Source organism: Periophthalmus magnuspinnatus, chromosome 11 (assembly GCF_009829125.3).
Source record: "Periophthalmus magnuspinnatus isolate fPerMag1 chromosome 11, fPerMag1.2.pri, whole genome shotgun sequence".
Taxonomy (NCBI): Eukaryota; Metazoa; Chordata; class Actinopteri; order Gobiiformes; family Gobiidae; genus Periophthalmus; species Periophthalmus magnuspinnatus.
The window spans coordinates 29,239,783-29,253,454 of NC_047136.2; the positions used below are offsets into that span (position 1 = coordinate 29,239,783).

The 13,672-nt window shown below is 43.1% G+C and overlaps 2 protein-coding genes across 3 annotated transcripts in view; both read left to right on the forward strand.

Annotated features, from left to right (window-relative positions):
* LOC117378964 (zinc fingers and homeoboxes protein 2) overlaps positions 1 to 12,344 on the forward strand; it is a 47,814-nt gene extending 35,470 nt beyond the window's left edge. For both annotated transcript variants that reach the window (XM_055225120.1, XM_033975670.2), the window contains 4 exons: positions 2,236 to 4,530; positions 4,759 to 4,966; positions 6,788 to 6,882; positions 8,748 to 12,344. In XM_055225120.1, the coding sequence (XP_055081095.1) occupies positions 2,379 to 4,530; positions 4,759 to 4,966; positions 6,788 to 6,881 (2,454 nt within the window). In that variant the 5' untranslated portion in view covers positions 2,236 to 2,378 and the 3' untranslated portion in view covers position 6,882; positions 8,748 to 12,344. The remainder of the gene's footprint in view (positions 1 to 2,235; positions 4,531 to 4,758; positions 4,967 to 6,787; positions 6,883 to 8,747) is intronic.
* Positions 1 to 13,672, forward strand: part of LOC117378631 (proteasome subunit beta type-7-like) — a 273,780-nt gene that overhangs the window by 127,834 nt on the left and 132,274 nt on the right. The window lies entirely within an intron of this gene.

Sequence of the window (13,672 nt, forward strand, 5' to 3'; positions counted from 1 at the left end):
TGCTGCACATAAAGTTCGACCATATGTCAAAGTGTCACCGTGTCACCTTCAGTATCATCTGTAAAAAAAACAACAACTCCTCTTTTAGTTTATATTAACACTGCAGCCAATACATTACTCCATTAAATATATATTCTCAGCCGTTTGACGGATATTAAACCTCTCTTTTGCTGTTGAAATAGCTCTTTTTAATTTCAGTAAATACCTAGTCCCCAAAAGCTGAAAACGCAAAGTACTTCTACTGATTAAAAAGTTCCACAGCACGCCTGAACTCATCATCGAGCATGGCTTTTTATACCTGTAAAACACCTGTAAGTAATGGAGTAATGTGCAGCACGTGTGCAGCGGTGTGGCCCACATGCAGCTGGACTCAGGACTGACTTAAGGAACTTAATCTTAATATCACTCATATTCTTGTGCATTTATACTCCAGTTGCGTGTTAAAATGAAAATATGTTATCTCTGGTGTCTGTGTTGTGTCCACGTGGCCATGACACATCTCACAAAAGAGAGAAAAATGGCCGCTTGGTATTTGTGCATCATTTTTCACAATCAAACCCCAGTGGTCTTTACTGTCACAGTGTGAGCGAGGTGGCAGTGTGTAGGGGTTGTGCTCGGGGGAGAAGGAGGCGGGAGGCCTGTTGGTCAATTAATGATGTATTTTACATTTAATTCAACAAAATTCACATTATCTCTTAATAAATTAACATTATTTATCTATTTACACACAATGCATGTGCTATTTAAGAAAAAATCTAAATTCTTTGTCTACGTCTTCTTTTTTTGCAGATTTGTCTTCATTAGTTGGGACAGGTCTGTCGCAGTATCATTTGGTGTATAACATACGCTGCCTGGCCAAATAAAAAGTCACCACCTGGATTTAACTAAGCAAATAGGTTGGGGTTGCTGCAGTTGGTCAGATCTAGGTTCAGTATGTGTTCAGTCTGTGCTCAAAGAATGAGGTCAGTTGACACCTGAATATACTGAATGACCAGGTTATACCATCAATGGATTTTTTCTTCATTTCAAGATGACAATGCCAGGATTCATCGGGCTCAAATTGTGAAGGAGTGGTTCAGGGAGCGTCATGCCTCTTCAGACGAAGGAACACGTTATAACATAGGAGAAAGATGCAAAAACTGATTTAGCATAATCCCCCCTGTTTAGATTCTGTTAAATCAAATGGAATTTTGTGTTGTTTTTGTCAGCTCTCTGTGACCTCTGTGAAGTTTGTGTTTTATCTTCTCTTTGAAACACTTTTGGAATCTTTTTTTCTGTTTTTGTTTGTTGCCATCGGTTACCTGGTCCTGCATTAGGAGTTTAGCACCGCACCTGTCATTGGATGGCATGTTTTTATTTGTGTTTTTACAGAGGTGAAAAAGTCTCGTCACAAATCGTTGTGATCTTTTCTGATTATTTTTTAGAGAAAGACTTGTCGACAGACGCTGCAGAGAGAGGCTTTGATGGAGGAGCGTAGTATGTGGAAATGTTCAAATTGTGTGTGACTGAAATCTCTTAATATTTCACTGTTTGCTTTTGATAAATTGTTTAGAATTTCAAACTTATATGTCCCTTTGTATCGGATGCCCTTCCCATGTGTAAGATGCCCTCCCTGTGTCTCCAAGGGGTCTTATTCTATGTAAAAGCTCCTAACCCTGTAGTTTAGACTCTACAAACATGATCTGAAAAGCATTGGATTCTTGGATTTCAGTCTCAGATGTGAATCTTTATTTTATGTGTAACGTTTGAATATGAACATTTAAATATAATTGGTAGTTCTTTGTTATTTAATAATAATAATGCGTTACACTTGAAATGCGTTTTACAGGTGGCGCATGGAGAGTAGTGTTGTTACGATACTAAAATTTTTAACTTTTTCAATTTTTTCAATACTAACGAATAGACTTGATTCTGAATACCGATTCTGATATTACGATCATAATAAAACACTTTCTTTAGACAATAGAATGTGATTTTCCACATTAAATGTTGGAACTTTGTTTTCTGTTCCCATGTGTGTTATATGTGTGTAATCCCTCAATGTGCAGTAGGTTCATAGTGGTCCATGGGTGTATACTAGTCTATGTGTCTTATACTTGTGAAACATACAGAGAGACATCATTATAAACATATTCAGGAAAGGTTCATTTATGTCCTGTCAATGGGACTTTTTTAGTATCAATACCTGCTCACAAATATTCACATTCATTCATATTCCTGTCTCTTGTCTTGTAGCTGGTGATGCTGCTCTACGCTGCGTTTGGAAGCTGACCCCAGCGCTCCCGTCTGCTCCTCCGAACCAGTGACTGAAACCAGCCGAAAATAAGCCAAATACACATCACAACTTCACCAGCACAAACCCACAAGCCAGCAGAGCCATGTCGAGTCGCCGCAAAAACAGCAACCCGTGTATGGTCCGAACTCCGGAGAACCTGGAAAACCAGGAAAACCTGGAGAACAAGGAGCAGAGCGTGGAGGAGGGCATGGGCCTCCAAACGGACCTTGAGTTATCAGAGAAAGAACAGTCCGAGAAGTCTGAATGTGATGATAAAAGTGTCGAGAAACAGGAAGAGGAGAAAATGGAGGATGAGAAACAAAATGGACACCAGCTTGTGAGCGAAGAAGAGGGAGAGAAGGAGAACCAGTCTCCAGACGCAGTCAAAACTCAAACGAAAGAGTATGAATGTAAATACTGTGAGTTCACAACGCTAAACCTGACGGACTTTAAAGAGCACGTGGACTCCAGTCACCCGGGAGTCATACTGAACCCGGTGTATCTGTGTGTTGTTTGTAACTTTAGGACCAGAAAGTTTGATTCTCTGACGGAGCACAATGAGGAGGCGCATCCTGGAGATGCCAATTTTAAGTACCGCAGGGTGAGCGAGGACGGACACACACTTTTGGAGCAGAGCATCGAGGAAAGTGAGGAGGTATCAGCAGAGACCGGGTGCATCTCCACCACAGTGATGAGTCCAGACAGTCTGCTAAACACTAATGATGCTAACAATGCTAGGGAGGCTAACGGACCCTCTGAGCAGATCCGGGCAGTTAGCATAAATGGGACGGTGATCATCCCAGAGCCGAACATGCTGCAGGACACATCGCATGTTTCTCCAATGCTCCAGAGACCCCCAAACTTCAGCAGTGTTCCTCAAATTGCCGTTCCTCTAAACACATCCAAGTACAACCCCTCGCTGGACGACAACATGACGCTCATTGCTTCCTTCAACAGGTTCCCGTACCCGACGCATGCAGAGCTGTCATGGCTGACGGCAGCATCCAAGCATCCAGAGGAGCAGATCAAAGTGTGGTTCACCACGCAGCGCCTGAAGCAGGGCATCACGTGGTCGCCTGAGGAGGTGGAGGAGGCGCGAAAGAAGATGTTCAACGGCTCCATCCCCCCAAACCACAACACCTTCACCGTCCTGCCCACAAGTCCTGTCACCAAGCCAATGGTGCACAGTAGCCCCAGCTCCAAGGCGATGGTGCACACAACAACTGTGGAGCCACAGAGAAACGGAACATCCATTAGCTCCGTGTTGAACTCTGCGACACATGGACTGAAGCGCATCCTAAATGCGCCGTCTTTTGGCCCTGACGCCAAGCGACCCATCATGGCTGTGGCACCAAACCCCGGAGAGAAAGGACTTATGGCCCCGCCCCCACTGCCCCCGCCACTGCAAAAACCCTCTGATGCCAAAAGAGCTAATGTTAACGAAATCAAACGCCCTGTGCCTTTAATGCAGCCACCGCAGAATCCACAGAAAAATAAAATGGTGCCCAATGTTTTGAACAATTCCAAAACAAAGCCACTGGTGTCGATGCCGTCCATCGTGTTTCCGGAGTCACTGACACGCCCGATGATAGCTCCACCCCCCATCTTTGCTCCACCCTTTAAAAGCAGCATCCTGGTCCCGAGGACTGCCAAGGAGAAGGCGCAGATCTCTTTACCAAACGGCATGCTAACGAGCTCTGCGCCACTAATCCCGCCACAAATACGCCGCCCGGCGATTATCCAAACAATCCGAGGGAATCCAAACATGCCGCCAGGCTTTGGTGGGCTGGAGGGGGCGCCAATGAGTGAGCAGAATGGAGGAGACACGAATAACGTGAGCTTAAATGGTGCGTGGCCCGACCCAAGTCCTCAAAGTAACGGACATTTGGAGGACGCCAAGAACGAGCTGCAGAAGGCAAGCGTCCTCACACAGTTCCCGCTGCTGGAGCGGATGAAGGGGAAAACCGCAGAGCAGCTGAAGGTTCTGGAGGAGAACTTCCTGAGGAATAGTTTTCCGTCTCATGGGGAGGCAGAGGCGCTGGCGGCGGCAACGCGTCTGTCTCTGCAGGAGGTGGAGAGCTGGTTTGGAGAGCGCCGAGCCCTTAGGGACAACCTGGAGCAGGCGCTGCTCAACTCTATGGGGACCAAACGGCACGGCAATGGGAGCAACGGGAACAACGGGAGTATGCTCGGAGCCGCGGACAAGCATAATGGCATCAAGGCCGGAGGGCATCTGGGCTATACACTCAACAGAGGTGAGTGTTACATTGACAAACCTGTTCTAAGGTGAGAAACACAACTCTAGTGTCTGCGAAGAGAACTTTGCATTTGAGTAATCCTGTAGAATCTCAAGTCTCAAACACAACGTTCCACCTTGTGATGTCATCAGGAGGTGCATAAAGCTCCTCTGTTTTTAAACTCCATTCACCTTCACCACACTCATTCTGATCATTTCAGCTCAAACTCCCTTTCTCTCTCTTTAGTCCCAGAGGAGTTTGTGTCGCGGTGGTCATTCGCCGATGACCTGAGCCAGCGCTGGTTCAACGGTAAAACAGGAAGTGTGTTGCCAAGCTCTGATCTGATTGGCCCACGCTCCCAGGACCTGACTAATGGGAGCAATGGGAGAGCACAGGAGGCAGAGCTAAGCTGGTTCAACAAAAACCTGAGTGCTCCGCAACATGACCACTTCAGGTGACCTTCCACTCCCCAGACTACTCCTCCCCAGACTCCTCCTACCCCTCCCCAGACTCCTCCTCTCTCCCACGATTCTTCCCCCTCTCTAGAATAGAATGTGAATTAGAGCCAGAATTGGTGTTCACTTCCTGTTTGGACATAGCTAGCCCACTAGCTGTCACGTTCCAGAGATATATACAATGAGTCTATAGACCTCCCCCTCTTCCCCTCCCCAGACACCTCACTGGTTTAGAGCCTGCTTTGTCCAGATTCAGTCCTAGCTCAGTTTTGCTTTGGTCCTGGTTAAACATCTTCAAACTTAAATTTCAAATGAAGCCCACACATTCTGAATAAAAATGCATCAAACTTGAGACTTGAAAATAACTCCTCTTGTAACGAGTGTAAAATGATCGTTTGATTGGAGTGCTTTAATTGAGTGTAATTTTCGGTGGCGTTGTTCATTTTAATGTGGAACTCCGCCTCCTTCAGCTGCAGTCTGATTTAAGCACCTCTCAGAACAGTAATTATGAAAATGATTTAAACAAGTGTGTGACTGACAGCCCCACTGCAAACTCCAAACATCAGCCCAATCTCAGCCAAATTTGAGACGAAATGTGTAAAAAATCTTCAAAAAACAGACGCATTTTACTTTTATGAAAATTAGCCGTCAACCAAAACACCAGCAGCTGTGGAGGAAGAAATGGCACTGCACTAGACCTTGTGTAGTACAGTTTTAATCTAGGTTTGATTCAGATTTAGTACAGATTTACTCCAGGTTTACTCCACGTTTGGTTTAACTTTGGTCCAAGTTTTATCCTGGTTTAGTCCTGGTTTAGTCCTGGTTTAGTCCTGGTTTACTCCTGGTTTAGTCCTGGTTTAGTCCTGGTTTAGTTCTAGTTTAGTCCTAGTTTAGTCCTGGTTTAGCCCTGATTTAGCCCTGGTCTGGTCCAGGTTTAGTCCTGGTTTAGTCCTGGTTTAGTCCTGGATTAGTCCTGGTTTAGTTCTAGTTTAGTCCTGGTTTAGTCCTGGTTTAGTTCTAGTTTAGTCCTAGTCCTGGTTTAGCCCTAATTTAGCCCTGGCCTGGTCCAGTTTTAGGTCTGGTCCAGGTTTAGTCCTAGTTTAGTCCTGGTTTAGCCCTGGTCTGGTCCAGGTTTAGTCCTGGTTTAGTCTTGGTTTGGTCCTAGTTTAGCCCTGGTTTAGTTCTAGTTTTGTCCTAGTCCTGGTTTAGCCCTAATTTAGCCCTGGTCTGGTCCAGCTTTAGTCCTGCTCTGGTCCAGGTTTAGTCCTGGTTTAGTCCTAGTTTAGTCCTGGTTTAGCCCTGGTCTGGTCCAGGTTTAGTCGTGGTTTAGTCCAGGTTGAACCCTGCTTTAGCCCTGGTCTGGTCCATGTTTAGTCCTGGTTTAGTCCTGGTTTAGTCCAGGTTTAACCCTAGTTTAGTCCTGGTTTAGTCCTGGTCTGGTCCAGGTTTAGTCCTGGTTTAGTCCAGGTATAACCCTAATTTAGTCCTGGTTTAGTCCTGCATTTGCCCTGATTTAGCCCTGGTCTGGTCCTGCTCTAGTCCTGCTCTAGTCCTGCTCTAGTCCTGCTCTAGTCCTGCTCTAGTCCTGCTCTAGTCCTGCTCTGGTCCAGGTTTTGTCCTGGTTTAGTCCTAGTTTAGTCCAAGTATAGCTCTAGTTTAGTCCTTGTTTAGTCCTGGTTTAGACCTGGTCTGGTCCAGGTTCAGTCCTGGTTTAGTCCCGGTTTAGTCCCGGTTTAGCCCTGGTTTAATCCTGGTCTGGTCCAGGTTTAGTCCTGGTTTAGTCCAGGTTTAACCCTAGTTTAACTCTGTTCTTTTTGCAGATTTCGACAGCCTTCTTTGGACCTGCAGACTGGAGGAGTGTTCGGGAGATGGATGGACCGAAGACATGACTTGAGCGAAGAGTCCAGCGGCTGAGGTCAGGAATCAAACCCACAACCTCCTCATGACAGGGAGGAGAGCCACTCTGTCACAGCAATACACTCCACTCAGAGAGATCAGGAGTCTAACAACAACACTCTTTGTTTTAACTTGAACTAAATAAGTACTCCAGTCATTGTTAAACCAAACTTGGACCAGGAGTTGAACTAGGACTTGAACCAGGACTACAGCAGAACTAAATCAGGACTAAACCAGGACTAAACCAGGAATAAAGCAGGACTGGACCATGACTAAACCAAGGTTGATCCAGGACTTGAATCAGGACTTAAATCAGGACTAAAGCAGGACTAAACCAGGGTTGAACCAGGACTTGAATCAGAGCTAAACCAGGACTAAACTAGGACTTAAGCAGGGCTATAGCAGGACCAAACCAGGATTAAAGCAGGACTAAACCAGAATTGTACTAGGACTTGAACCAGGACTTGAACCAAGACTTGAACCGGGACTGAACCTGGACTGATCCTGGGCTGAACCTGGACTCGAAGCGGGACTGAACCAGGACTGAACCAGGACTGAACCAGGACTGAACCAGGACTGGAGCAGATCTAAACCAGATTTCTCGCCTGGTTCTAATGGCTCTCTCAGCTGTTAAATCCTGTTACAGCCTTTAAATCCATGACAAAGAGGAGCTCTCAGCGGGAGCCGATCATACAGGACCCCCGCGACGCCAAACCAAATATTTCCACCGATGCCAAAAAGAGCAGCCGCGGCGCCACAAATAGCCCCGCCCCCTGCTGAGACGCCAGATAAAACACACCACCGGGGGCACTGTCCTCATAGAGAGTCTCTTATCAATACAATAGAAAAGAACGGGTTTAGAACTGCTTTAGAATTGGTTTTGTCCTGGTTTTGTCCTGATTTGGTCTTAGTTTGGTACTGGGTTAGTCCGACTTTAGTCCTGCTTTAGTCCCGCTCCACTCCTTGTTTAGTCATAGTTCAGTCCTGCTTTAGTCCTGGTGCAGTCTTGCTTTAGTCCTGGTCTAGTTCTGCTTTAGTCCTGGTTTAGTCCTGGTCTAATTCTGCTTTAGTCCTGGTTCAGTCTGACAGACTCTGGGGGCAGATTGTTGTTAAATCTGTTGATCTAAAGCGAGTGGTGACAGTCAGCTGACAGAGCCGTCAAAGCTCCTCAGGGAAAACTCCAGACAAACTCATTTACATAAAAATATTAAAACAATACACAATTATTAAAATAACTTTGAACTGACATGTCTCAGACTATTTTTAAAATCACTCCAAAAGTTTGTTTCACCAAAGGCTGTAGTCCTGGTTTAGACAAGAGGAGCAGAGGATGTAGAGGAGCAGATGATCAGAGGAGAGGGTCAGTGAAGCAGAGGAGAGGAGCAGAGGAGAACATCGGAGGATCAGAGGAAAGGAGTGGAGGAGAGGAGCAGAGGAGAGGAGCGGAGGAGAGGTGCGGAGCAGGGGAGAGGAGCAGTGATGAACGTCGGAGGATCAGAGGAAAGGAGTGGAGGAGAGGAGCGGAGCGGAGGAGAGGGGCACAGATGTTGTTCTGAGAAAGTGATCTGGGATTAACAGAACCAGGATTAGTTGTTTAATCCACAGTTTAGGTGATTATGGCTGACCCCAGTGTGACTCATGTCATGTCACATGTGCACCTGATGTAGTCCTAGTCTAGTCCTGCTTCAGTCCTGCTTCAATCCTGCTTCAGTTCTGCTTCAGTTCTGCTTTAGTCCTGCTTCAGTTCTGCTTTAGTCCTGCTTTAGTCGTGCTTCAGTCCTGCTTCAGTCCTACTTCAGTCCTGCTTTAGTCCTGCTTTAGTCGTGCTTCAGTCGTGTTTCCGTCCTGCTTCCGTGCACCTTTTCACACCTGTCTCTGTTTTAGGTGCAGAGGAAGTTGAAGAAGGACCCGTCACAATAAGAGCTCATCAAACCAGGCTTTTATTTTGGCAGCACAGACTCCACTGGACAAATCAGAAATTGAAAAGACAAGGAGGTTTGGGTCATGATCTGGGAAAAAAAATTACAGTTTAATATCCACAAAATGATCAAACTTGGAAATAAGTCCTTTTATACCAAGTGTATTTTTAGAATCACATTAGACAAAAAAATATTAAAATAAGTGGAATCATTTTAAGAATTCTGGCTTTCCATTTCTGTAAGATTTTTGACTCAAAAACTGCAAACACTATAAAAATATTTAGATTAGTCTCATGTGAAATAAATTAGAATAATTCACATTTTCATTCCCAGATTGTGAAGTTTGAATCTTTCGGATGGTTTTATTTTGAAAAGACTCTGGATCTTTGTGCCTGAATCAGCAGCAGAACTACAAAAAAACCACGACACAAAAACTACAGAAACTTTATGGACTTTATCGACATGGTGGACGAACTGACGCCGGATTGTGTCGAGTGCCAAAGCTGCTCCAAAATGGCGGCTCCGTCCTGTAAATAGAAACTTTCCCAGAATTTTCACATTTTGGGAAAATTTAAAGTTTTGTTACGTTTTTGTAAAAAGAGCGAAGCGCCCCCTGAATCCTCAGTCCAACGTTTTCTTTTTCCAAAAAATTTTCTTTTTTAAAAAAACACCAAATTTTCAAGTGAATTTATTCTGAACTTTGATTTTATCTTCCTCCATTGTTCTTAAAGCAGCACCTGCACTTGTAGTTGTTAAAACAAATCTATTGCACTTACAATTTCAAACTTCACTTGTTTGAAAAATTGCACTTTTTAAAAAAAGATTTTTTTAAAAATACTTTTTTCTTGAGGCACATTTGATTGTTCAAATTTTTTAAGGGCCCGTGTGAGGCTGTTTTCTTACATTATAATGTTGTTTCCTTATCACAAACAGACCTGGAGTTGTGTTTTGTTTTATTCACACATGTTTGAAACACAAACCCTGCAGATTTAGGCTGAGGTCTTCTCTCAAACTGAAAACACTCTGTTCCATCTTGTGATGTAATGAGGTAATACAGGAAGTGCTCCACTGTGTTTTTAAACTCCATACACCTTCACTAGAATCATTTGGATGATTTTAGCCATGGAATTGTCAATTTCTACTCAACTAAAGGTAAAAGGAGCTGTTAACTTGAAAACTACCACTTCGTGACATCACAAGGTGGAACAGAGCATTTTGAGCTTTGGAGATGTAGACAGACTAATGATAAAGTGTTACTCAAACACATGTGAATGGAGCAAAACACAACTCCAGGTCTGTTTTTGAGGAGGGAGCAACATTATAACATGACTTACAGCTACAAGAGTCTATTCTGCATAATATAGGACTTTTAAATAAATTTCCACATTTTCCTTTCAGAATCATCTCCAAACAGTGAAATTAAGAATGTCTTTTAATGTTTAAAGTAAATTTCATAATCACTAGTTTATTTTAATATTTGAGTATTTTTCTAGTTTGGCGTTTCTTCCTGACCTGAAACCAGCAGAGATGTGGCGTTTGAAAAGTGCCACTAAAATAATAATAAAACATGCACCTTAAGCTGTGGAAGCCATTTAACCCGACCAGGTCCAGAGACGCTCTGTTTATTCCAAACCACACAATCGAAATGCTTTAAACAGAACTGCACCCAAACACAAATGTATCATTTATTGTAAGTCTCCCACGTGTTTGATTTTGTTTCATGAAGCAAGTGCCTCTTTCACCATTTAGATTCAAAGAAATCTCCAAAACCCAAAATCCCGAACGTTTTTCTCTGATCCTTTTCATCCATGCCAGGCTCCGAAAATCATTTTGTTTATTTACACAAAACAGTGGACTTTGTGCCAGTTTTTGTGTCAGTTTTGTTTTTTTGTTTTTTTTGTTTTTCTTCATGTGGATAGGCCCAGTGATTACAGAGAAATTAACCATAAACATCACATTTGTTAAGAAATGTTGCAGGTATATCCACAGACTGTATATATAAATGGACAAAACTAACCTGCTATAGCTGCCACGTTCCAAACAGGAAGTGATCAAAGTGGTTAATTCGAGCTCTGTTTGCAGTTCACTCTCTTGTGAAAAAACGTGGTCCCTCTCTCTGTAACTGCTGCTGCCCGACTCGTTATTCTGACCTTAAAATGTTGGTTTTAACCTGCTCTACATGATCCGTTTTATTTCACTATTTTGTCCCCAAATTGAGATATGAACATTAATAACATACAAATCAGGCACCTTATTTTTTACCCGAGGTCGCTCCTGCTAACAACAGGTTTAATTTTATAGCCTTGTTGATAAGCCAAATCGGCAGTGTGGGTGGGAGGAGATGTTACCTTCAACCACCTCTCTCCTGGTTGGTCTTTGGTTTTGTGCTTGGATTTCCAAATATGGTTCCTGGTTGCAGATTAACCGTTATAACTGCTAGCCTTGAGGTTCATTTGGAGCCAGACGCTGCAGGTGTTAGTCCACTTTTTTTATACAGTCTATGGCTATATCAGAGCTAATCCTGGTCTAGTCCTGGTCTAGTCCTGGTCTAGTCCTGGTCTATTCCTGGTCTCGTGCTGATTTCATGCTGGTCTAGTCCTGGTCTAGTCCTGGTCTAGTGCTGGTCTAGTCCTGGTCTAGTCCTGGTCTCGTGCTGATTTCGTGCTGGCGTAGTAGTGGTTTAGTCCTGGTTTAGAACTGGTTTAGTCCCGGTTTGAGTCTTGACACCTTAAACTCGGATACATTTGTGTTTTAAACTGGACCTGGTCTGAAATATGTAGCAAAACCCACATTTGCGTTTCCATTTTCATCCAATCGGCTGAGAGCAAACTGAGGAGGAGGCGGGGCTAACTTCGCTCCTAAAAAAGTTTGACTAAACGCACCTTTTTGGACCTGTTTTTACTGTCTCCTGTGAAGTGCATTACATCATCATGACATCATCACTGTTGGACTGTCGCCACGGTCATCTGTGAGGAGGAAGTACTGTGGACGCTGTGGATCATGTGACGCTGAACAAACAAAACAAACAAAGAAAAAACAAAACAAAAAACACAGTGGTAAAAGGTTCAAAGTTTCACAGTATCAATGTCGGCTGCACTCACACCAGGAGGAGTTTGTTATTTGGTTAAAAAAAAAAAATTGAGTTAGAAGGATTTAAACCAGTGATCATTAGCTTTATGGGCAAAGACTCAACCCACTGCCCCAGGACAGAGGATTTTACATTTGCGTGAATAATATTTGTCTTGAAATTAGATTTTAAAAGTAAAATAAATACTAAAAATAATACATTTTGGTTTAAAAACAGTTTAAACTATTTGAACCGGTGTCTGCTTTAGTCCTGGTTTCGTCCTGGTTTAGTCCTGCTTTAGTCCTGCTTCATTCCCGTTTAGGCCTGCTTTAGTCCTGCTTCATTCCCGTTTAGGCCTGCTTTAGTCCCGTTTAGGCCTGCTTTAGTCCCGTTTAGGCCTGCTTTAGTCCCGTTTAGGCCTGCTTTAGTCCCGTTTAGGCCTGCTTTAGTCCCGTTTAGGCCTGCTTTAGTCCCGTTTAGGCCTGCTTTAGTCCTTTTGAGTTAAAATAACTTATAGTAAAAATGAAAGCTACATTTAAATGATTTAAACAGATTGAGACATTTTTAAAACGTCACATTTCTTTCAGATTCTTCTTTTGTTGAAATATTCTCTCATATTTTGTACTCAGTTCAAACTGGATGTGATTTTTGTAATTCATTAAAATGCGATTTTCCCTCTGCTCCTGGTGTGAGCGCGGCCACATCCCGATCCAACTCTCCATTTCCTACTTCCTCGTCTCCTTCTTTGTTCCTTATCTCCTTGGTCTTTGTCTCCTTTACTAGTTCTTTGTCTCCTTTCCTTCTTTCTCATCTCCTTTCCTTGTTTCTCTTCTCCTTTCCTAGTTCCTTGTCTCCTTTCCTTGTTTCTTGTCTGCTTTCCTTGTTCCTTGTCTCCTTTACTAGTTCCCTGTCTCCTTTCGTTGTTTCTCGTCTCCTTTCCTCTCTCGTCGTGCCGCATTCAAAAACAAACCGTAAAAAACAGTGAGATTTTCGGTATTTTCTGCTGTAGCTTTAGAGCTTCACAAAAACAAAACTCAAATGCTTTTGGTCTCAGGCCTGAGTCACACCAGAAAAGAATTACACAATCTCTCAACAACAATCAAATAATTATTTATATATATATATATATATATATATATATATATATATATATATATACACACACACACACATATATGGGTGGAAATTCAGAGGGTTTTTTTTCTTTAGGTCTGTGAAATCTAGAAATCAACATTTGAGACGTGTTTGGATCCATTTATACCTGATCAGATTTTTTTTTTTTTTTTTTTTTGCTGGTTTAGACCTGGTTTGGATCTGGTTTAGTCCTTCTGATTTAATAGGACTTTAAGTATTAATCATAGAATGTTTTTTTATTGTTCTAATTTGTCAGAATTCAGATTTAATTTGATAAAACCCAAAATCCAGGAGTCAATATTTCCAGTTGAAAATGGAGTGATCCGTTCTGTGCACATTTGCCTTTAGTGTTTCAGAGTAAACGGTGCACACACAGAGCACTCGTTTGTGCTTCAGACATGTTTCAGTGGAGGGTTGTTCTTGTTGTGACTCGGGCCTGCGTTCTGCTTGTGCTGCTTGTGCTCTGGTGTCTGAGCAGAACTGGCCTCAGCGAGAAACTCAAATGTAAAAAAGATTTAAATATTTCAGGAATTTATTTTTCTGAAATTGTACAGATTTAAACATTTATTTTTCTGCTGAAACGTGGAATGTAACTCACACCGTCAACGAATGTCAGCGAGGAGCGGCTCCAGCGGGTCAAAGGCCACATACATTTCTTATTCACACTTTAGCAACGATTCACAAATGAA